The 25,185-nt window shown below is 43.1% G+C and overlaps 1 protein-coding gene and 1 long non-coding RNA gene across 5 annotated transcripts in view; one reads left to right on the top strand and one right to left on the bottom strand.

Moving 5' to 3' along the window:
- Positions 1-25,185, bottom strand: part of CLVS1 (clavesin 1) — a 415,580-nt gene that overhangs the window by 115,252 nt on the left and 275,143 nt on the right. For all 4 annotated transcript variants that reach the window (XM_060287672.1, XM_060287673.1, XM_060287674.1 and 1 more), the window contains one exon: positions 20,022-20,651. In XM_060287672.1, coding sequence (XP_060143655.1) covers positions 20,022-20,476 — 455 coding nt within the window. In that variant the 5' untranslated portion in view covers positions 20,477-20,651. The remainder of the gene's footprint in view (positions 1-20,021; positions 20,652-25,185) is intronic.
- Positions 1-25,185, top strand: part of LOC132593806 (uncharacterized) — a 124,885-nt gene that overhangs the window by 62,751 nt on the left and 36,949 nt on the right. The window lies entirely within an intron of this gene.

Genomic DNA, 25,185 nt, shown 5'->3' with positions numbered 1-25,185 from the left:
AGACAGAGAAAGGCAAATATCATATGATATCACTTACATGCGAAATCTAAAAAACATTATACAAATGAACTTATTTACAAAACAGAAACAGACCCACAGACTTAGAGAATGAACTTATGGTTACCAGGAGGGAAGCCGGGGGGAGATAGACTGGGAGTTTGGGATTGACATGTACACACTGCTATATTTAAAATAGATAACCAACAAAGAACCACTGTACAGCACAGGGAACTCTGCTCAATATTCTGTAATAACCTAAAGGGGAAAAGGGTTTGAAAAAGAATAGATACATGTACATGTACAACTGCATCACTTTGCTGTACACCTGAAACTAACACAACATTGTTAATCAACTATGTTCCTGTATAAAATAAATTTTTTTTAAAAATGAGGAAGAGAAAAATGCCTTCACAAGTATCTGAAAAATATTTCTTTCCAGTGTGCACACAGGAATAAAATCATACAGAAAGTTGAAACTTTTTAAGTCATAGTTGGAATTGGAACTACAAGTTCGATGTGCTTTAATTCAGTTTAAATCTTGAGGAACAACTAAATGCAATGCTCTGAGAAAGTAGGTAATACAGAGTTTTAACTTTAAAGAGATAAAATATTTATATTACAAATAATTCTAAAAGTGATTGGAAATTTTCTGTTCTATCCATTAATAAGCAGAAACGTAAAACAAGGCTCAGATATTAGACAGTAGAGCATTGTCATGGCAACAGAAACACTGTGCTGTTAGTACATACATGTTTATGCTCAACTTTTACCATATTTTAAATTGCCGGGATTTAAAGTTCCTTTGATTATTTCAAGATGCAATTTATTGCAATATATAGAAACAATGCTTCTTCGTCCTGCCCCACCCCCCTTTTTTTAACTAAAGAGAAAAAATTGGATTTCTTCCTTGAAGGGCTCTCTTTGAATTTCTCATGCTCTCTCCATCTAATAGTTTCCTCTACACAGACATATATGGTGGCATATATTCATGTGTGTGAATTGTTCTTGCCTCCGGAACAAAGAGAGCTCCTTTAGCTCACTTTTTTATGATAGCCTGACTATTGTATTCATGAGAGTTGTCAAATCGAAAATCCAAAAATCCGTTAACTGAACTGAACATGCTCTTAGGGATTTCAAGTATTAAAAGATAAAAATCAGCATTTTTATGGCCACATTTATTATGTGGAGTGCAATCCTTCTAAATCATCGGGGGGGAAAAATGCCTTTGAAAGTATCTGAATGCCAAGTCTATTTTAAAAAGAACATCAGATTTGGAATTACTAATCTAAATTCTTCTTCCTCCTTCACTTCAACAAATATCTATTATAGCGCTTATTTATGTTAGATGATATGCTTGTTGCTGCAAAGAATATAAAAATTAACAGGACCTGGCTTCTGTGGTACATTATTCAATGGTCACAAAGACCTCCCATCTCAGGAGACAGCTCCATTTGTAACGTGACTGGGCTGCACCCCTCAACCAGAAATAAGAGTCTCTTTCCGTACCTCTTCAAACCAGGCTGGTCACATGACTTGCTTTGACAAATAGAATGTGGAGAAGTAACATGTAAGTTCCAGGGTCTAGGTCTCAAGAGACCTTGTAACTTTTGCCCTTTCTCTCTTGGAACCCTGTAACCACTATAGAAGCCCAAGATGAAAGACTGCTTGGAGACAGAGGCCCAGCTTTCCAGCTGTTACAACTGAACCCAATTCACAGCTGACCCTACAGCTGATGCAGGCATGTAAGTGAACCCAGGCAAAACCAGCAAAGAACTACACAGTCAAGCCACAGGATCATGAGAAATAATATATCGTTGTTTTAAGACACTAAATTTTGGTACAGTTTGCTATGCATAATAGACAGTAGATCCAGATTGATACTGGGAAATGGAGTTGTGCTGTACCAAAAGCTTAAAACATGTGGCACTGGTTTTAGTTCTGGGTTGCAGGTGAAGGCTGAAAGGCAGTGAAACTGTTGATAGCAAAGGCTGGAAGAGCAGTGAGGAAACTGCTATTAGAGACTGGAGAAAGCCAGTTTGTGTTATCGGTGATGGAACATTTGCAAGACCGTTTTCTGGGGTAACGTAGAGCACAGAAAATGTACCGAAAGAACTTGTGACTATGGCAAAAAGTTGAAAGTGTCAACTGGCACTTTTTGGTCATGTATGATAAATTATGTCAAAGGAGAGATGAACTAAAGAAGGAACTCTTCAGTATGAAAGACCCAGGATTTGTTGAGTTGGAAAATAAAATTATTTCCTATTCTCAGTCTCTCCCGCTAGCAAACAATTCTCAGTGTAAGAAATGACTTCAAAATAGAGACCAAATCAAGGCTGTGCCTGTTGGTACTTTGCTAAACCTCACAAAGATTTAAAATGGCGCCCAATAAACACTTTCAGCTAGACACTTTCTGCCTGCTATCGTTGGGCATGACATGGAATGGGGCTTTCATGTAAGTCCATGGTAAGGGTAGGAGGAGACAGAGGCTCTGTTTACAGATGATATGATACTATATATATTAAAGACTCCACCAAAAACCTGTTAGAACTAATAAACGAATTCAGTAAATTTGCAGGATGCAAACTCCATATACAAAAATCAATTGCATTTCTATACACTAACAATGAACTATCAGAAAGAAATTAAGAAAACAATCCCATTTACAGTAGCAGCAAAAACAAACAAACACAGGAATAAATTTAACTAAGGAGGTGAAATATTTGTGCACTGGAATATAAAAGATGAAAGAAATTGAAGAAGATGCAAATAAATGGAAAGATATTCTGTTCATGGATTAATGTTTTTAAAATGTCCACACTACCAAAGCACTACCCAATCTACAGATTCAATGCAATCTCTAACAAAATTCCAATGGCATTTTTCACAGAACAAGAACAAACAATCCTACAGTTTGTAAGGAACCACAAAAGACCCCGAATAGCCAAAGAGATCATAAGTGAAAAGAACAAAACCGGAGGCATCACACTTCCTGGTTTCAAACTAATATTACAGAGCTATCATAATCAAGACAGTATGGTTTTGGCATAAAACAGACACCAGAGAGAAAAAAACAGATACCTATGAAGAAACATCAGATTGACAATACACTTTTTTAAGGCAACCAAAATGCAATTAATTAATATCTTCAAAGTGTTTAGGGAAAACAATATTTAATCTAGATCCATATACCCAGTTAAAATATTATTTAAGAGTAAAGAAGAAATTACATTTTCATACGTACAGAGGTGGCTAAGAGAGTTTACTAGCCACAGCTACTCACTTCAGCAAGAAGGAAATAAATTCACAAAGAGGAGTCATGTGCAAGATTCAACAATGAGGGCTTCCCTGGTGGTGCAGTGGTTAAGAATCCGCCTGCTAATGCAGGGGACACGAGTTCGAGACCCGGTCCAGGAAGATCCCACAGGCCACAGAGCAACTAAGCTGGTGTGCCACAACTACTGAGACTGCACTTTAGAGCCCATGAGCCACAACTACTGATCCTGGGTGCCACAACTACTGAAGCCCGCGAGCCCTAGAGCCCGTGCTCCACAACAAGAGAAGCCACCACAATGAGAAGCCCGCGCACCTCAACGAAGAATAGCCCCCGCTCGCCGCAACTAGAGAAAGCCCACGTGCAGCAACCAAGACCCAACGCAGCCAAAAATAAATTAATTAATTTTTAAAAAAAAGATTCAACAATGAGCAAAGAAATTGGTAAAACACCTTGGAAAATTTGAACAGGCATTAATTGTCAAGTGATAACAACAACAATAACAATAACTCTGGGTTTGAATACATGGTAGGACTAAAACAATAGATAGCAGTGATTTTAAATACGGGGAAGTTCAGAGAGAAGTTAGAGCTTTCTTTTTTCTTTATCCTGGATAAGAATAGAGAGATCGACCTCGAACTTTTTAGCAAAATCTGCTGGTAAAGCATCCATATTAAAATTTGGAGAATAACATGTAAAATAATAGAAGTAGATAACTTTCAAACCCAAAGGGTGGAAGTGGGGAAAAGGAAGAAACAATAAAACTTGATCAGACCAACAGAAAGCAGTGCTTTGATGACAGTATGCATAACAACACGTTGCATTGTACAGCAAGGAGAGAGGAGAGCTCTCATAGGCTGCTGGGGGGAATAGAGACTGGAACCTTATTTCTGGAAAGCAATTTAACTATATATGTACAAGAGCCATATGAGTTTTCATTGCTCACTAATTCAACTTCTTGGAATTTATCCTAAGGGGGGAAAACCAAAGATGTAGAGAAATATTTATATAGAAAGATGTTCATTATGCCATTATTTATACTGGTCAAAAATTGAAAATAGCCTAATGCTCAGCATTAATTGAGTTTTAAACTATCCACTCATAATTTTGTGCTTAATACGTGCTTAGTAAACTAATAAAATAACCATGATATAATTTTAACTGAAAAAAAACACAGATTAATAAACTAGTGGTCACCAGTGGGGAGAAGGAAGGCGGGAGGGACAAGATAGGGGTAGGGGATTAAGAGATACGAAATACTATGTATAAAATAGATAAGCAAAAAAGGACACATTGTACAGCACAGGGAAATATAGCCATTATTTTGTAATAACTTTAAATGGAGTATAATCTATAAAAATATTGAATCACTATGCTGTACACCCGAAACCAATATAGTATTATAAATTAACTATACTTCAATTAAAGAAATTTACTGAATTGAAAAAAGCAAATCAACAAAAAATAGTTGACACTTATTGAGTGCTAAGTATGGGTCAGTCATTTTTCTGAGCCTTTATTTGTATGAACTATTTTCATTCTCATTACAACTCTTTAAGGTTGATACTGTTACTCTCCTCATTTTATGGGTGATTAAATTGAGACCCAGAGTGTTTAAGTGATTCGTCCAGGCTCAGGCAGCTAGTATGTGGTGGAGCTCTGACTCACATTCAGGCAGTCCAGCCACAGCTCTTGAGCTCTATATCATAGTGCTACCCTGCTATCCAGTATAAGCCTGATTGTGTGTGTGTGTGTGTGTGTGTCTATGTGTGCAAAATATACTTCAATTCTCAGTGTAAAAAGTGGTTATAGCTCAGTGGGGGGATTGTGGATGATTTCCAATGTCCTAATACTTTATTGACATGATTATCATCAGTGCTTACTCTTTTATTTTCCAGTTATATATATACATATGCATATATATATATATGTGTGTGTGTGTGTGTGTGTATAACTTTTTCAGATCCTATTCCGTCATAGGTTATTGCAAGATATTGAATATAGTTCCCTGTGCTCTGCGGTGGATCCTTGGTGTTTGTCTGTTTCACGTGTAACAGTAATGCTTCCTCTTACAGCCACATGGCCCTCCATGTTTAGGATAGAGCGACAGGCCCATTTGGCAGCCCTTCCGTAATACTATCCAAGTAGGGTCTTTGCTCCCCAGGGCATCGCAGAACTGTATGCACAGGGAAATCAGTAAATCGAATGTGGGGTTCTTAAACAACTTTTGGCTGTGAGCCTCTTGAGAATCTGATGGAAGCTGGGTACCTTCTATACCAAATGCACATGGGTCTAAAATGTCAGGAGATTTACAGATTCCCAGTGGCCAAATGTAGACCAAAAGTCTCTGCCCTCAGGTAAAATGAGCCAGGTCAATGTGCCTCACTTACCCAGCAGCTGCAATTACTTAGACACTGTGGAAAACAAGGAAGAAGGCATCTCCCACGTTTCTCCCCGGCTAAGGTGTCTATGAGCTCATGATGCTTTGCCAGTGTCCGTGTTCCTGTCCCCATCCCTGGGTGAACAGACCAAAGCAGTATAAATTTAAATCTATACATATAAAAATTATATTTTGGTCATGGTGGTGGGGTCAGGGTCATATGACACATGAGAAGGGGGTGGCAGCTCAAGTGAGGAGACCAAAGGGAGTGGGCCCAGGGACAGTGCTCTTTGGATCCCCACTGCCTTAGAGTAGGTGTTCAGGAAAGACACAGGGTGTAGTAAAAGATAAACAGAGAGCTAAGCTACTTTATGTTGCCCAGTATATTCTTGATGAGAGACAAAAGCTTGCATTTAATAGCTAGAAAAATCTAAACATAAAAATATAAAGGGTAGTCACCACTTTGGTAAAAACAGGTTTAGTCCAAGTGTAAATGAAAACATAGGTCCTTTTCTGTTAGGCTGGGCAAATGGTATAGAGAAGAAAGACACACAGGTCAGAGGGGGGTGTAGTATGTGAATCCAAGATGGGAAAAACCTTGGAAGAAAAACTGCCCAGGTTTTCCATTTTGCCCAGCTCCAGATAGAATCTGCATCAGAAGGTGATTTGTGCCCTGCCTGCTGGTGCGTTAGGCAGAACTGTATTTCTGAGCGTACAGATGAGATGCCATAAAAGTCATGCACTGCTGCAGCTCATTTACATTATTTCTTGGGATTCCCTATAGATCTTCACCCAAAGCATACAATTCAACACGCTCAGTTTTCTGGCTTCCTAATCCACAGAAAATTAGGAGAAAGGGTTTTGAAGCAAGCCCACTAACGATAGCCAATTAATAGCTAAGAGGAGAAAGGGGTACTAAAGACAAAACAAAACAAACAAAAGAATTAGAAAGTGCACATAGCGTGGCAGTCTGGGCCATGTAGCATGGGAACAAAGCCCATATGTTCCAAGAATCCTCATCACGATAGTTATTTCACAGCCCAGGGCATGGTAACTTATATTTACTGTTGTCAACATTTGTCATTTTATTTATTTATTTATTTATTTTTTGTGGTACGCGGGCCTCTCACTGTTGTGGCCTCTCCCGTTGCGGAGCACAGGCTCCGGACGCGCAGGCTCAGCGGGCATGGCTCACGGGCCCAGCCGCTCCGCGGCATGTGGGATCCTCCCGGACCGGGGCACGAACCCGTGTCCGCTGCATCGGCAGGCGGACTCTCAACCACTGCGCCACCAGGGAAGCCCCTCATTTAAAAAAAGTATTACCCTATATTTGACAAGGGTAGGCAGTACATAATGCATTCTAAGGTGGTTTTTGTAAAAAAACACAACTGTATAAAATAACATTTTAAAATTGGCTTCTAAAAAGCAACCCTCAACTATCTGAAGATTTAACTTCTCTGGATGGGATACCCTCTTCCCTTACGAAGCCGTAAGGTAAATGAGGCATTGCAGTATTATTCTGGGGGGTTTCACAGATCAAATATCAAACGGAAATACTCTAGCTGTGGTGGTGTGATCTACTAATCAGTATGCGTGCTATAAAATTATATGATGGATTAGCTCATCAGAAACTCATGAGGAAACGCGCGAGCGACATCAGCCACACAAACCTGTCAGGCTGAGGAGGGTCCAGAGTAGAAATAAGACGCCGCTCGCAAAGAATGAGGCGGGGAGTCGGGTTTCCGCTCCCTGAGCTCTGCAGGGAAGGAAGCACCCTGAACAATGGGCGCTTCTATAACACGAAACCTTCTCTCAACTCGGTCTTATGCACAATGACACGCACGGAATACAGAATGTAAGAACTGAGAGAAAACCATGCAAGTCGTCTACTTCCACATCCTTATTAGGTGAGGAAATCGGCACCTGAGCTCATCGCACAGCGGATGGAGCCACGACAGACCCCGCAGTAGTGACTCCCGTCCCACGTCCTGGCTGCTCCTGCTGCTTCTAGGACATTCTCTGTCCCCCTTATGTCATGCTGAGGATCACTAGGCAGGCGGTAGACAGAGCATCCTCATCTCTTCCTCCTCCATTCTCAAGTTCAACTGCACACAACTCTGGTCCCCTTAACAAGAATATTGTCATTGGGAAGAGTCTACAAAGAGCTTCTCCCCTCTGGACTTTCCATTGTTCCAAACTTCTCCCCGGCAGTCAAGAGGGAGCGCTACTCCGTACCTGTGGATACCAAGGAGAAAAAGACACAGCCTCCTGCCTCCAGAAGCTTCCTGAAGCATGGAGAAGTGTGCAGCAAAGAAGATGCGTGTGACAGGCATTCAGGGAAGAACAAAGGAAGAGATCAGTGCTGCCCCAGCCGTGGACAAAGCTTCTTAGTGTGGAGAAGAGCTTTGAAAGAGGAGTAGGGCTTGATCTGGCCTCAAGCATAAAGCCCAGGTTCCTTGTGGCAAGCAGGGCCTTTCATTCCTGGCGTCTGCTTACCTCCTGAGCCACATCTCTCTCCACGTGAGCCCTTATAGTCTATGCTCAATGGGACCAACTGAGGCTCTTCCAACAAGGCTAGCTCTCTCTTCCCTGGATCCCTGCACTCTGTGGTCTTTTTGCCTCAAACGGCCCCCCCTCACATTCCTCCCCTCTACCTGCTCAGTCTTCCCTCTCCTTCAAGTCAGATAATGGCTTCGGGAAAATGTCTCTGAGGCCCCAGCTTCCCAGTGGGTTAGATGCCTCTTGTCTGTGCTCCTGTAGGGCCCATGCTCACCTCATCATGGAAACGAAAACTAAATAGTAGGCACTAGGTAAGCAAAGGTGGGAAAGAGCTTCCATGAGTGAGGAGGGGGGAAGGGGGAGAGGAGGCTTACTCAGGTGGAAGATGTCCTTTGGATAAGGAAAGTAATGCCAGATGCTTAAGGTTTTCTATGGCAAAATGTGTGGCAAAGAGACTGAATCCGTTTTGTTAGGGAGCCCGTAAGGATTCCCGAGCAGGGAATTTGTAATAAATTGTGAGCAATCAGAGATTAGGTGACACAATCCCCAGAAGCAGAGCCCAAACATAACCGGGTATCATGAAGAAGGAGAGAGAGAAATACTCAGAATCAAACCACCAACCAGTCTTGTGATTTTGTCCAGATTAAACACCCTCTATTTAAAATGCAGATAATTCTCCTTCATAAATTGTTGGGAGGATTAAATTAACAACGTGGCACAGGAGATGCCCATTGCCTGGGAAGCATTACTAATATTAGCACACTCTTAGCCGGGAAGACACTGGGTGTTACTTGCGGGAGTGCCAGATTTGAAATTAGATTCGGAGACACTCAGCAGGGAGTATTAGAGATGGGGAAGAAACAGAGGCAAAGAGAAGAGAAAAATGATGAGAAACGAAAAGAGAATTTGCAAAGAAAAAACAACACATCACTTTAAAACCCTCACAACAAAATTTCCCTTCTCTTTATTTTCCTGTCTGATGCTGTTTCTCAGTATAGTGGCAATAACTTCTGCTGCGTTATAGGACTCACAATAAATGGCTTCTGAGCTTGATTTACAACCTCGGCGAAGTGCAGGCATTTAATCATCCCCAGCAGCTATTTAAGGTTCCGTATATCACCGTTCAGGAGCGATTATCTAGGAACCATATAAGGGCAGGAGAGCTGGGCGCTGGTGCTAGGACTGAGGTTCAGGGCTCAGGCACTGGGGGGTTTCCTTGGAAGCTCTACAGTGTGCTTCTTGTAAAGGGATCAAAAGATGCTTCCCGGCTGATGGAGAACTGGGGAAAGCAGCGAACTGCCCAGAAGAGCTTCAGATCATACGAGAAAAGGCCCCATAGCTCGCAATGCACTCGTTTGGGAAGTCAGCTACGCCCTTGAGAAAACCTCGCAGTGAACGCAGCACACAGACAGCACCGTGATTAAAAACGCCCTTTCTCCGTGCCCTCTTCTACTACCGCTGGCCTTTTAAAGAGCAGACCCAGGCTGTGCCCCCACCGGAGCAGCATTTTGAGTCGAGTAAGTGAGCAAAGTTCTGGGTCGGCCGCTTTATCCAGGCCACGCTCCAGGCAGGAGGAATTTATTCTTAGACCCTCAAATTTCCAGGCATCAGAGGAGACTTCCTTATCTACAAAGTAATGAGTGTCATGTCTTTTAAACTCCTGGGTGTGTAAGTGAGAATTTGCACGGAGCAGGTGGCCTGGAAAGATATGCTGTCAATGAAAGCTTGCTCTCCTGGTTCCCCTCCTGCTGCAAACCTGCCCGGCCTTTGTAACAATGTTACAGGAGCCGTGTGACATCTGACAGCTCCCTGAGGGGCAGCCACCCAGGTAGGCCGGAGCGTGCACTGCTGTGTTATCTCAGAGCAGAGACCCCACTGCTCTGCCTTCCATTCAGTGCACACGGGAGACACGTCTAACGGGCATGCTTTCAAGGACCTGAGCTCAATCGAAGGGGATGTTGACAGTGGGCCGGAAGCAGCTGAGCCCCGGACTAAGCAGAATTAGAGTGTGAGTGCTGAAGAATGTCTGACAAGGAGTTCTTACGGAGGAAGAAGGGGATTTGAAAGAAATATTTGAGGAACTATTTGACTAACCCACGTGGCGAGCCGTACACTCATCCAGCAGGTTGAGGAGGCAGAGTAAACTCTTCTAGCTTCATTTCCGCGTCAATCACCAGCTTTGTAGAAGCACGTAACAGAGATGTGGTCCATCTTATAAGGTGTTTAAACCGAATGAGAAATTGTATCTTGGGCATTTTACATTAGATCGACGTGGGAAAACCACCTGAATGATGGAAGAAAGGACATGGCTGTCTGTGTCAGACCCCTTCCTACTTAGCACCTCATTTAACCCTCACAGCTCTACCAAGGACACACGATTATTACCAGACAGTGAGGAAACCGAAGGTTAGAGGAGTTACGTATCTCGCCAAGGTCACAGAGCTGGTAAGCTGTGGAGCTGGGGTTCTGTTTGCCAACTGAAAGCTGACTCATCTTAGTGGAAGGAACAGGTAGGCAAAGATGACGTTTTCGATCACTATCTTAGATCACACTCGTACTAGGACCACTTTCTGTGACATATTCCAAGCAGTATCCAGATTCCTTTGTTGGGCTGGGGTTTTTAAAAAGTCAAAGTTGTTTTTGTTGTTACTCTTATTATGGCCAAATAATTAGGGTTGAGATTGGACAGGATCTTCAACATTTGATTCGCCAGGTTTCTATGAGATTGGAGGACGTGGCAACAGGATTTCCCTGTTAAGCTATGAGAGCCTTTTCAAGTCTTTGGGACCTTGAGTGACCAAGAGAGGCTTGCTCAGTCATACCTTGCTGAGAGCCCTCCAGAGTGTCTGATCGAATGGCCCCCAAGTTTGGCAAATGCGTTCTAGTGGTGAGCTATACAGAACGGTATTTGAACTATGGAGTTAGGTCTGAGATCCAGCTCATTTTAGCCATTTACCAGCTGTGTGACCTTGGATGGGTCACCTAACCTCTCTGAGTCTCAATCTCATCACCTGCAAAATAAGGATATGAATAGTGACTACCTAAGAGCATTACTGCCTGCCGCAAGGAAGCACTCAACACTGTCTGACCTTGTGGTTGTAATATTCTCCTTCTCCTTCTCCTTTCAACTTTGCCCATTGCCAAGGTCACAACAATTGGAAAACTAATCACTCCCAGAACGATGCTGGGAATGTTTCTGTAGGAAGAACAGAGAGCTAGACCTTTTCCTGAACCTGCCTCGATAGGGCCTGGGACTGGGGAGGAGGGTTGCCTCATGGCCCTGGTGAGAAGCACTAAGTCCACCTGACTTGCCTCCCCCTTGGCTACCCAACATTCAGCACTGACATTTTGGAAATCTGGCCCCTCGTTCACAAATTCTTATACTTAGGACAGTAAAACTGAATGAGGTGTAGACCCCCCGCTGCTTGTAAAAAGCTCTTTTATTTTCTTAGATTCCATATATATGTGTTAGCATACGGTATTTGTCTTTCTGACTTCCTTCACTCTGTATGACAGACTCTAGGTCCATCCACCTCACTACAGATAACTCAGTTTCGTGGCATAGCACAGGGAGATCAGCTTGGTGCTTTGTGACCACCTAGAGGGGTGGGATAGGGAGGGTGAGAGGGAGGGAGACGCAAGAGGGAAGGGATATGGGGACATATGTGTATGTATAACTGATTCACTTTGTTATAAAGCAGAAACTAACACACCATTGTAAAGCAATTATACTCCAATAAAGTTGTTAAAAAAAAAAAAAGCTCTTTTATGCTCTTCCAAAAGCTAAAGGTGAACCTCCGTCAAGTGGCTTATTTATAGTCTGAAGACTTACATCCCACCCACTAGCTCAGGGTTTTACTCAGAAGAGAAAACCCACTTAATGCACATCTCCCACCACCGTGCTGTCGAGACGCAGGCCACGCCAGCCCTTTGGAGGCTGCCACAGCTCAGCAATAACCGGTGATGTCTGAAGGAGCTGGATCGCCAGCATATCCTTTAGCTCCATCACGTCTGGCATGAGGCGATGAGGAGAAGCTGAACGCCTGTCCAGAAAAAAAGTGAGTGGAAAAGCGCCCGTTCCCTGAGAGCAGATAGATCCTCGGTTGATTTCTTCGTTGCAAAGTAAACATGGCAGTGTCCTTGCTTTCAGAATTGTGACAGCAGGAAGGTCAAGTACCCTAGTATCATTCATCTTCCTGTCGTTTCACAGCTGGAGGGACTGGGGGGGGGGGGGGCGGGGGGCTTGTGTGAGATGCCATTCTGGGATGCGGAGCTCCTTTGGACCTTCAGGAACTCGCCCAGAGCTGGCCAACTCTAACTGTTCAGCGCGTCTCTGGAGTGCATGGAGGAACGCATGAACCTTGGATTCATCCCGCTAAACAACAGCAAGTCTTATAGTAGATAATTACACTATAAAGTGGTAACAGTACTTGTTTCCATACACTGAACCTTAACGGTGTGTCAAAGACTCCGCCAAGGGCTTCCCTAGTGGCGCAGTGGTTGAGAGTCCGCCTGCCGATGCAGGGGACGCGGTTTCGTGCCCCGGTCCGGGAAGATCCCACATGCCGCGGAGCGGCTGGGCCCGTGAGCCATGGCCGCTGAGCCTGCGCGTCCGGAGCCTGTGCTCCGCAACGGGAGAGGCCACAACAGTGAGGGGCCCGCGTACCGCAAAAAAAAAAAAGGCTCCGCCAAGTGCTTTGCCTGTATTATCTCGGCTCCTCACAGCAACCTTAGCTAGGGTTACTGCCAGGTCCCATTTGAGAAAGCCGGAAACTTAAAGAGCTACATCACCCAGAGTCACATAGCTCACAAGTGGTAAAGCTGGGATTGAACCATACTCTTAATCACTGGTCCCTAACGTGTGGACCCAATTCTCGTAAGTACCATCTCATGAGGAGTCAAAAAACTGCACACGGGCCCTAGTATTTTCTGCAGCCTGAATACATTACAGGCCCAGCTCTTACGTATACTGTTATTTTTCAAGTGTTACTAATGCTACTGCATTTCATAAAATACTGATCACATAGTTAAAAAAAGACTAGCATGTCTTGTCTATTGTTCAGCACCCCACCCATCTTCTTATTTGCTCAAACTGAAGTGATGGGTCCCTCTCCACTCCCTTTCTTCCCACTCTTATTAGGGACTAGACGGGCCCTCCCCATTGAGCCTCCAGATTCATCTCAACTTCCGGTGCACCCAACTTGCAATGCTCATCCTTCACTGTCTGAGCCCCCTGGGAACTCTCGAGGAATGGCTTTCTTGTTTACACCGAGACACCCTGGGCTTCTTGGCTAGGAGAGGGGGCTGAAAAGAGGCTGTGAAAAATCTTGCATTTGGACCCCAGGGCTGCTTTGCCACTTAGCAACACACCAGTGATTCAGACTTTGATTGTAAGAAGCTCTGGAAGCTTTGAGTTCAGGGTAGGAATGAGACCATAGGTAGGGTTTCATGGGAAGGCATAGTCTTTCTATTGACAGACAAGAGAAGCATTTCATCTCTTTTATAGATTACCTACACACATAACATAGATCCTTGCAGGACTATGGTAGGAATTATAAATTATATGTATCAAACACTTGGCACAAAGGCAATTAACAAAGGGTGTTATTGACATTGATGTTAGGACGTTTTTAGACACGCCCCATCAGGGGTTCTCACAGTGGGTTCTAGCTCCCCTAAGGGTTTTGGAAATATGAAGGTGGTCGTTCAGGTGATGACGGCACCTGGGACAGGGGATGCTAGACATTCCCAATGCTGGACACAGCCCTGCACATTAAGAACTAAGCAGCTTCAAATGCCAGTTGTGCTTCTTTTGAGAATCTCTGCTCTTAAGTCTTAGATCCTCTCCACTGTGGTCGTCTTCATCTACACCCTTGTCTACCACCAGGAAATCCACTTCCAGCCTTTCAGAAGCTCCGTGGATATTTTGAAATATCTAATCACTGAGGAGCTAAGCAGTCAGCTCCAAGTGTCTTTGCAATGAGCTTGGAATTGGAAGCCTTGAGTCTAAGTTTTTCCATTGATGAGTCATAATGCTCCGTGTTTAGAAAGTATCCTCTCCTCCCCAAACCTCTTCTTTGTTATTTGTAACTTAGTGATACTGAAACTCCTCAAATGGTTATGAGCATCACATCAGAAAGTGTACATGGAAATGCTTGGGAACCATAAGGTCCTAACAGCTGTATAGAGTATGGATGTACAGAATTATACACTGTAATATAACTGACTAGGAACCAACTTAAGGCTCTTCCCTGGAGAAATCTGATTGGCCTGAGCAATGCTGTGCTGAGCCATATTGGAATGCAAAGCACAAGGAAAACTCAATAATTCTTATCCTGCCTTCTTGAAAATTTGGATATTCTGTTCGTCAGGAAGTTTTGTTTGCGTTAATTTTAATTCTAAAAAATATTTTATGACAATGTTATTTACTTTGATTAATGAAGTGTTTCGGTGCCCCCTTCAATTTTGCATCCCAAGCAAATGCACCAACCCCTCACCCTTGTCCCAGCCCTGGGGCTGAAGCCATGGCTCAGGCTCCCTGATCTTCAATCCAGATGGTTGTGCTTCAGTGCAAATTTTTTGTCCCTGGTTCTGTATCTTGGGGAAAGAGAGCCTACAGGATTCATTGCCTTCTTATAATAACTCTGTATACTCGAAGGTAGTAATCAAGCTGTCCATCAGCTGCCTTTTCTCTCTGCTGAATTACCCTAACGTGGCTCTTCCTTAGAACGCCTCAGCCTCCTCAAAGAACCAACTTTGCAACTAATTTTCCACCTGGCTGCTGATTTTTCTTTTTTTCTTGCGGTACACGGGCCTCTCACTGTTGTGGCCTCTCCCGCTGCGGAGCAGAGGCTCCGGACGCGCAGGCTCAGCAGCCATGGCTCACGGGCCCAGCCGCTCCGCGGCATGTGGGATCTTCCCGGACCGGGGCACGAACCCGCGTCCCCTGCATTGGCAGGCGGACTCTCAACCACTGCGCCACCGGGGAAGCCCTGGCTGCTGATTTTTGAGCTTTCAGTTGTGGGAAACAAACAATACACTGACAAAAGAATGTCCAGTGTAATTTTATATATTTTGATTTACAATGCATTTCCAATTGTTTTGTCCCCCATTAAAGTACTTGGGGACCAGCTGGTCTGCACATGGCACCAACAGATACTATTGGAGTCTATTGTGGGGCTTGTATTACCTGGACTGCTCCCCGCCAATGCTTTTCTGATATCCTGAGACTACAGTAAACATAACAGGTAGGGACACTAAGACCAGGTGACTTCTTAGAGCCTGCCAGCCACAGCTGAGCTACCATGGAGGACTTTGGAGCATGGTGGCTTGGGGTCTTAGCTGTATTGTCTATACTTTTCAGGAGGAGGCAAGTTAGTAATGGCATCAAATTCTGCTGCCCTTAGAAACAACATCTTGTGACCTGATATCCTAGATACTTGCCTGCTTTGAGGTTTTTTCTTACGAAAGAGCTGCCGTTTACTGACTAGAGCTAATCTGTGATCATGGTCATCCCCACTTCACAGGTGAGAAGCTGAGGATAATAAGAATTTAAGCAACTTGCTCAGGATCACATAGCTGGTTAGGAGGCGGCTGGAATTTGAAGCTGGCCATCTGTCTTCAGAGTTTGTGCATTTAATCACTAGCCTATTCTGCCCCTTGGACACCAGCAACTAGAGTACTTGGGGTTAATCCTTGCAACAGCTCCACATGCCAGGTACTAGATCCATTTCCATTTGATAATATTGAGGCTCCAGAAAGTAAAATAACCTGACCCATTTTTAGCTCTTTTGTTAACTGAGCAAAATCCAGAAAAAAATAGACGAGTTCTTCTGTGCTCACGTTTTCCCCTTGGTGGGAAGGGCATTCCTGGGCAGATCAGGCTGTGTGGCCCCGTGCAAGTATGCAACTCATAAAGAAACAAGAAATAGATGTCTTTTTTATCAGATCTTAGGGGACAAGTTGGGAATTCTTGCCAACATTGTTATGAATCTAGGTGAAAAAGATCAAAAGGCTCATTGAACAAGAGTGCTTCCTTAGGTCTCCGTTACACACCAGGCTGCTGAGCTGAAATGCACACTCTGCTGACCCTGGAGGTGCCAGCCACACTGTATGAATGAGTAGATGGGCGCTGACTTAATCTAACTCGTTTCGGTTCAGCCCGGCAGCCTCAGGAAAGACAGAAGTCGGCTGAGGAGGCCAGCTTGTGCTCGGAGGCTCCTGTGCTCTGTGGGCACACCTAGCCCTGCACACGCCCCTGGAGGGTAGCACTTTTCATCACTCACTGTTCTGGGCTCTTACTCAGGCTGTCTGGGTCTAGATGAATGAGATTTACATCGTTTTAATAAATATTAATAACCATTTTAATCTCAGTAAACCTTTTATTATAAGGCGTTCAAATCACTTTCCAGTCATCTCGGGCTCCCCACGAGAGTCAAGTAATCATTCTGCAAAGCTGTGCTAACTCTTCAGCCCTTCAAGGTTCCATTAGGCTAGGTCTGTGTGACAGGGAACACTTCTGGGGAGAAAGCTAACAACTGCTGAGGATGGGCAAGGGGCAGCTCACACTCGTCGGCCCACTTCTGTTCTCAAATATTGTACGCCTGTCTCTATTTTTACCTTATTTACCATCTGTGCTCTATTATATTTGTAGTGGGAGGTTTAATAGTGTTTGTGATAATACTAGAAGCTAACATTGATTGTTTACCATGGGCCAAGCAATGTGCTGTGTACCTTAAATGCCTTGTTTCATTCAGTCCTCCCAACTACATTATTAAACAACCATCAAGAGGCTGCTTGTCCCAGGTCATAGAACCACTAAATCACATGACAGTATCCAGGTTCAAATTGAGGTTTGTTTGCTTCTAATCATCTTTGGCTATCAGTAAGATAGCCCTGTCGTTCACCTTCTTGTTAAAGCCAAAGTGGTTTGGAACAAATAGTATTCTACAATCTGAAACAAACTGCCTCAAGTAGACCCAGCTTTGGGAGGGGTAGGAGGGGTGGAAGAAAGAGACTGTGTGTGTGTGTGTGTGTGTGTGTGTGTGTGAGAGAGAGAGAGAAGAAAGGATTACTTCAAAGAACCTAGTGAATCAGGAGCCTATAAAGTGAATTTTAAAATCCCTCTCCATCCGTAGGATCAGGCTGAATGAGCTTCACATTCATGAGCCGTTAGAGCTAGAAGATACCTCAGGGATTACCTAGTTCAAGCCTTTTATTTTACACCTGAGGAAACTGAGGAACAGAAACGTGAAGTAACTCTTTCAAGGTTATCTTAATCATAAAGATTTGAATTATTCCCTTAAAGGCTTGTTTCTTCTTGCTTCTTAACACATTCTGAGGTACATACAGACCAAAGACTGATACAAAACAAGGTATTTCCTGATGGTTTATCTCCTCGTGTGTAAATCATCGCTTACTGGTGTTCTGTGCATCTTCCGTCTTAGCAGAGACAAGTTCTCCAACACGTTCAACTAAGCACAGATGACCTCAGCATGATCATTCTCCAGAATCATCACATTTTTCTGTTTCGAAATCCACAATGTTCATGTGCCCTTTTCAAGAGGACAGCTGCTCCCTCTAGTTTAAGACTCATGTCCTGTGTTGATGGTTTACGTCTCAAAAGGAATTCTCCTGTGGTAGATGGGAGTTAGCTGTCTATGTGTTTGCACCATAACTGGACAGTGGGTGGCCCAAGGGGTTGTTTGCTGGAGGGACCTTGTATTTTCGTCGTGTTCATCATGTCCTTGTGCCTACGCACAAGCCCTGGCACAGAGTCTACACTTGTCACATGTTTGTTGAGTGGATGGTATATGCGAGAATGTAAAGACCTGGAAATCTTTCTCATCAGTAGAGCACTGTAACAAGAGGCTCATCCTTAATGCTTATGGAATAACAGAACAGAGACATAGCAGGGCAGCCCAGGCCTAGGTGCAGACCTGAACAATCTCTAGACTGATAGTGTTAAACATTCAAATACCTTTTCAGGGTTAGATTGCTCTATTCCAGTTTATCAGCCAGAAAACAGCCAGTGGTCCCTAAGGTTTCCCATACGAATCATCATTTTTAGGAGGAGGAACAGTCATATGAGGCACTAAAGGGGCGCCCTAGAAATTCCTTTTAATTATATTTGGGGGAGGGGCTCTTTGGTATATTTTTAAAGTTAAACGTATGTTTCCCCAAATACCATAATTTCAATATGATCCCCCTGTGAGAGCTCAAGCCACAGGTGAAGTTTTGGAGATTAATTCATGCATTTTTTTGCATTCAACATTTATTGCCTATTGGACCATGTGCCCAAGAGATAAACATGAAAAAGTCACAGTCTCCTGCTCTTAAGGAACCTGCAGTCTTGGGAGGAGGAATAAGAAAGAACACACAAGCAAACACACAATTACAGTAAAGCTAGGTTAAGATAACTTGCTCTCAAGTCAACCCCACTCTGTATTTCACTAGTTGTGTGACACTGAATGAGTTACTTAACTTCTCAAGACCTTGTGTCATCAAATGTAAAACAGGGATCATAGGAACACCCATCATGCAAAGTTCTTGAGTGGATTAAATGAGATAATATATGTACATATAAATGCTTAGCAGAGTATGTGGTATGTTTTCAAAAATATTAACTAAAATAACAGTGGTTCTTATACTCCAACTGTAACTACTTTAACGGAAATATGTGAGCAGAGGAAGGCACCTCACTGAAACAGGTTGGGATGGAAGGTAGGTAAAGACTACCTTCCCGAAGAACCATAGAGATAGGTGTGAGTCAGTAGGCAGGTTATGTCCAAGATGGTTGGACTTGGCATAAGAAATGGTTGATCCCTCCCTTAAGTAGCTGGTGGGGCAAGTCCAGAGGCTTGGAGGCATGTTGAAACCTCAGCTATTTAAGACAAGGCTTACACTTCGCACCAGAGAGCATGAAAAAGGGCAGAGGGTGAAGAAGAGCAGGAGATGCAGAAGTTGGATCATACAGAGCTTTACTTGGAAGACCTTGCAGATCGCTGAAGAATTTTAATGAGAGGAGCGACGTCATGGAATTTTGGAAGGGTTACTCTGATTATGGTAAAGACTGCAATGGCTCGGAGGAGACTAGACCAGAGGCAGGGACTCCAGTCAGGAGGCTGTCTCAGTGATGCAGGTGAGAAAATAATGAGAAATTACACTAGGGCAGTAGCCATGGGGGCAAAGAGAGTGAAGAGATTTGAGGTGGTTTTAAGAAGAAAGGGGTAGCACTTGGCAATTAATTGGATGTGAGCAGCAAGGGCAAAGGAGCGGTCCAGGAAGACACCCAGATTTCTGGCTCGAGAGACTGGAGGGATGGAAGAGCGGGGAGAGCGGGAAAGATGCTGCACTCCGTTGGGACGTGTTGAGTTTATGGTTCTTTATAGGACTTTGCGGGAGGAATGGCCGGCAGGCATTTGGATGGGAAGGTCTGGCACGCAGAAGAAAGGTCGGATATTAAAGTCATGGAGAGGATCCAAGAAATTAGTTCATGTGTTAAAAACACTTGACTTAAAGCCATCTACTGAATCCATTTTTGTTGTTGTTGTTGAAGATGAGAACCCTAAAGACAGAATATATGGTTCTCCTAGAAGACCAGATTTCAATTTCATTAAAACAAATGACCCACTTTGATGAATAGAGGTCTCTTACAATTCTAAAACTGTGATTCTTTTGTTCCAAAACATTGCTGTGGATCTGTAATCACCTATTGATGACAGTAAAAGACCTGTGGCCTTAAAATTCTCTTTGTGGACGTGTAGAATATATACTTTTAAATAAGAGCCCGTTGTCTGTAAAGGCATACAGCCCCAAACATGCAGTGACAATGCTTATGAAAAAGAAAAAACAGACACTATCTACATTTACCTACTCTGATCCCAATTGGCTGCAAACAGCAGAAGAATCTTCCTGCCATAGTGATCGCGGTTTTCCAGCACTCCAGGGAAGCCATCGATGAGGGCCCTCTTAATGCCAGGATCATCAGCCTTGAAGTTTTTGAACATGTCCAGGTTTAGCTGGCGGTACTGGAAGTACTGGGCCAGGAGTCTAAAGGCATCTGCTTGGTGAAACTTCCTGGCTCGGAGGAATCTCAGGATGAAGGCATCATCTGTGCGTAAAAATCCAATGTCAGGCCTGGTGATGATCATGTCCCTGACTTGCTGAATATCCTGGTGTAAAACGTCTGGGTTTTCATTCAGTTCTAGGCGAGCTTTCTCTATAGTCTCTGGGCTGAGTCCAGCCTGTAAATGGGTCATCTTGGCCAAATCTCCTTTCCAAGCGCTTAATTTCTGATATTCGGGAAGAAAAGAGACTGGTCCCATTCACGTGATGGTCTGCTGAAATTGTGGCCCATTCAACAGTTTTTTTTTACTACCAAGCTGCCACTGAAACAGACAAATAGAGGGTCTTCTTTCTGTTCCTGGAAAGCAGTAGGACATCCAGGTCCTATGTGGTGGCGGCCATCCCAAAGAGAAGCAAAAGCGAGGCCATTGCTTACTGCAAAACAAATGCACACAAGAGAAACAAACAGAGATGATACAAAGAAAGTCTGGGTAAGTTAACTGGAACTCAGAAAAGCAGTATATTATGCTGCAGATCTGATTAGAAGAATAAAGGGTATATTTTCTTTAAAAGAGGATACTTGGCCTAATTTTATTATTGACAACTTCAGTGTGTAATATGCAAGTATTTGCAATACGTTTAGGAAGTTTTTAGTTACATTGACTAGGTAACATGATAGCGTATGGTCAGATTAGTAATAGATTGCGTTTTTATGAATCACCCAAGAAGAGAGAAAAATCCTCCTCTGTTACCGCCTGCTTTATGGGGCCATTCACAGGCCTCCTATCCAGAGACGTTATGGCCTCCCATTAGCTTCTTTTCTCAGTTTCTTTCACAGAAATACGCCCTCCCCACCTGTTTTAAAGGCAGCCATTTGCAGCTTAACAATAAAAAGGGACTTTTAAAAGTCACCCTATTTTCACCCCACAGTACCTAATTACTCAAAACTAAACTCAGTAAACTGGAGCAGGGAGGAAAGGACAGGCTTATGGCTGGAAGCTTGACCTTCAGTCATCAAATTCAACAGCAGTGAGAAAGGGTCTCATGTGCGGACATTTACAAGTGGTTTTACTATTCTACTAAAGACAAAGGGACTTGAGGACTTCCCTGGTGGCGCAGTGGTTAAGAATCCGCCTGGCCAATGCAGGGGACACGGGTTTGAGCCCTGGCCCGGGAAGATCCCACATGCCGTGGAGCAACTAAGCCCGTGCGCCACAACTACTGGGCCCGCATGCCACAACTACTGAAGCCCGTGTGCCTAGAGCCTGTGCTCCACAACAAGAAAAGCCGCAACAATGAGAAGCCCATGCACCACACAAAGACCCAACACAGCCAAAAATATAAATAAATAATAAATAAATTTATTTTTTTAAAAACAAAAGGCAAGGGGACTTGAAACTCTTGGTTATCTCCCTACCTAACCCAATATCCATATGGACTTAAAAGTCATTTTTTCGTATAACTTTTCTGTTGTCCTGAGATATTATTTTACTCATGATAATGATTGTTTTTTGTTTGTTTGTTTTGTTTTTCCCTTGGTGAAATGAATTTATTTATTTATTTTTAATTTATTTTTTATTGAAGTATGGTTGAATTATAATGTAGTGGTAATTACTACTGTACAGCAAAGTGACTCCATCATACATATATACATAGTCTTTTTCATATTCTTTTCCATTATGGTGTATCACAGGATACTGAATATAGTTCCCTGTGCTCTACAGTAAGACCTTGTTGTGTTTCCATGCTATATATACTAGTTTGCATCTGCTAATCCCACACTCCCAATCCAACCCTCGCCCACCCACCTCCCCCTTGGCGACCACCAGTTTATTCTCTATGTCTCTGATTCTCTTTGTTTCACAGCTAGGTTCATTTGTGTCATATTTTAGATTCCACATATAAGTGATATCAGATGGTATTTGTCTTTCTCTTTCTGACTTGCAATCCCAATCCTGGGCATATATCCAGATAAAACTATAATTCAAAAAGATACATGCACCCCTATGTTCATAGCAGCACTATTCACAATAGCCAAGACATGGAAACAACCTAAATGTCCATTGACAAATGAATGGATAAAGAAGATGTGGCACATATATACAATGGAATATTACTCAGCCATAGAAAACAATGAAATAATGCCATTTGCAGCAACATGGATGCAACTAGAGATTATCATACTAAATGATTGAGTGTTTTAATCCCCTTGGATTTTTCTACCTAAATGGTATACAGACAAATGCTCATATTATTTGCGTCTTTAATATAAGTGTTTAAGCTCTCTCAGACATTGGTTTGGTCTAACTTAGAAGTTCTAAAAATCAGAACATATTAGGTTTAAAAAAGCTTGCAGGCATGCATTTTTTTCCTAGCTTTCCTAGATCAAACAGTATATGCAATAAGAGGCAGAATATTTACTTCCAACCTAATTATTAATGCCATATCGTACAAAATAATTTTAAAGACAAAAATGATTCTTTTACTTAATTTAGGACTAGCAGTAATTTCTTCAGGGAGACAATCACCTCACACATTTCTGCTTTATATTGCCTTTGTGATATGGAGGAGATGAAGGTCAGTTCAGGTAACTAGTATTCATTTTCAAGAATGAATATAGAATAGTAAAAATTTTTATTTACAAAATGCTGGTCTTGTAAACTAATTTGTAAGAAAGTAGCACTTAGCTCTGTAATGTGTGAAAATAAGAAGTATAACGGAGTCTTGATTCTCACTGATTCTTAAGGACTTAGAATAGTAAAGGAAAACAGTGCTATGCACTAGTCCCAGGATTGGAAGAATCTTTAAAATCCTTCTAGTTCGACATCCATCTGATTTTAAAATTCCCTCTCTATTAGCCTCACCACACCGCTTCAAAAGTCATCTCTACACCCATTGCAGTCTGCCTTTGATTGCTCTCACCAACCAATGACCAGGATGATCGTATAATTTATTATCCAAATTTAGGCACCAGGGGTCACTAATAACAATAATGCTCAACAACAGGCATAAATGGGGACATTTGCAAGCAAACCCAGACAGATGATCATTCTACTAGTGAATGACCTTTCTGCTGCTACCTCCAATAGACACATTTTGGTAACCTGTTATGGGCAACCCCATCAGCAGTTGATATTGATGGCTTCATCCTTCTTAAAACTCTCCCATTTTCCCTCTCTTTTCTGTGATTCCATATACCCTATTTCTCTCCTAACCTCTATCCATTCCTGCTCCATCTTCTTCTGTGCTCACCACGTCCATATGCTATTTTCCAGGATCCAACCGTGACTTAACCACCTGCATGTGGATAACTTCAGTCCATAGCTGTCTCCTGGTCTTCAGGCTTACTTACACATCCCAGTTGCTCACTGATCACCCCCACTTAGATGTCCCCTAGACGCCACAAACGCAGTATGTTCAAAACTGAACTAATCGTAGTTCCTCATCCTGAATCTGCTCATCCACCTCCGTCTCCTACTGACTGACATCATCTCTGTATAGTTTCCCACGCTAGAAGCCTGGGAGTCAACTATTATTCCACCTTCTCCCTTACCGCCCACATCCAGGCAATCACTTCCGTAATATTTCTTAAATCTTCCCTGTTCTTTCCATCCATTTTCACTGTCTTTGTTTAGACCGCGTCTCCACTCATCTGTTTAGTTCTGCAGCATTCTCCCTATGGTACCCTTGCGACCAACCTTGACCTTTTCTTGTCCATTCTCTGTACTACAATTGAAATCTGCTCATGTCACTGCTTGATTGACAGTGATCAATAGCTTCCAGTTGTCCTAGGATGAAATATAAAACTCTGTGACATGGTTTCCAAGACTCTTCATCATCTGGTCCCTATCTGTCTCTCCAGATTCACCCTCCAGCCATGCAGCCACACCGAGACACCTGTAGTTTCTTCTCTCTTCTCTGGGCCTTGGCAAAAGATGCTCCCTCTGTCTAGAAAAACCACTGATTAACTCCTCTTTCCCCTTTAGGAGTCATCTTGGAGATCATTTTCTCCACGAACCCTCCCTCACCTTCAGAGGTCACAGGTAGCCCTCCAGCCCTGACCACACCACATTTTATTGCCATGTTCCTCTCTCCCCTCTCACTCTGAACTCCTTGCACAGAATCTCATTAATTACCTGGATCTTACTCATCTGCATATCGCCAGTACAGTGCCTGGCACACAGAGGGTCCGTGCCATGAGCAGAGCCACTCTGTTGTGTTCACTGCCTATTCTCAGTGCCTGGAACTGTGCCTACACTGAGTAGGTGTCATATATCTACGTACATACAGAACCAATTAATAAAGTAGGCAAAATGTTGCTTTAACGAGTAAGTGGTTTCGCCTTCTGTTTGGGTACCTCTAGGACTGTTTTCCTTAAATGAGGGTGTGGCAGCCGCCTTTCAATTTCCTTCCTCATCTACAAAGTATTTTTTTTCCTAGAAGAAGTTAGCCTAGGCACACTGTACTTCAGATCATTGCCTCTTTGAAGCATGCTGGGTGATATTCATGGTTCCAGCCACGGCACAGTGCGCTCAGAGCACAAGGCATAGCAAAGGCTCATCCCTGGCAGAATATTTAAAGCTGCTGGGAGCGAGTTACTTATCTTGCAGTTCAGGGAACTCAACAATGTTTCCAAGATAAATTACTGTGAGTTCAAGGGGAGAGTTGAGGTTGCATTTTTCATGGCCCACTTCCACACATAGTTATGCCTCCAATCTACAATCTCTGAAATAAATTTGTTTCAGTCTATATCTTTGTTCTGTGCTCAGCATACAGTGGAAGCTGCTGGGGAGAATACCCAAGCCAGGGTCACTGGGTTTCATACTTAGGATGAAATAGACATTTTCCATTAAAGGCAAATCCTTCATTTCAGAAGTCTGAATAGACTGCTACTAAAAATAACAGCTTCAATTGATGAGATTTAAGGCACTAAAAATGCTATGCTATACAAGAATGTTCTCCAGATGTA

Source organism: Globicephala melas, chromosome 17 (genome assembly GCF_963455315.2).
Source record: "Globicephala melas chromosome 17, mGloMel1.2, whole genome shotgun sequence".
NCBI lineage: Eukaryota > Metazoa > Chordata > Mammalia > Artiodactyla > Delphinidae > Globicephala > Globicephala melas.
This window is presented reverse-complemented; position numbering and strand designations above follow the sequence as displayed.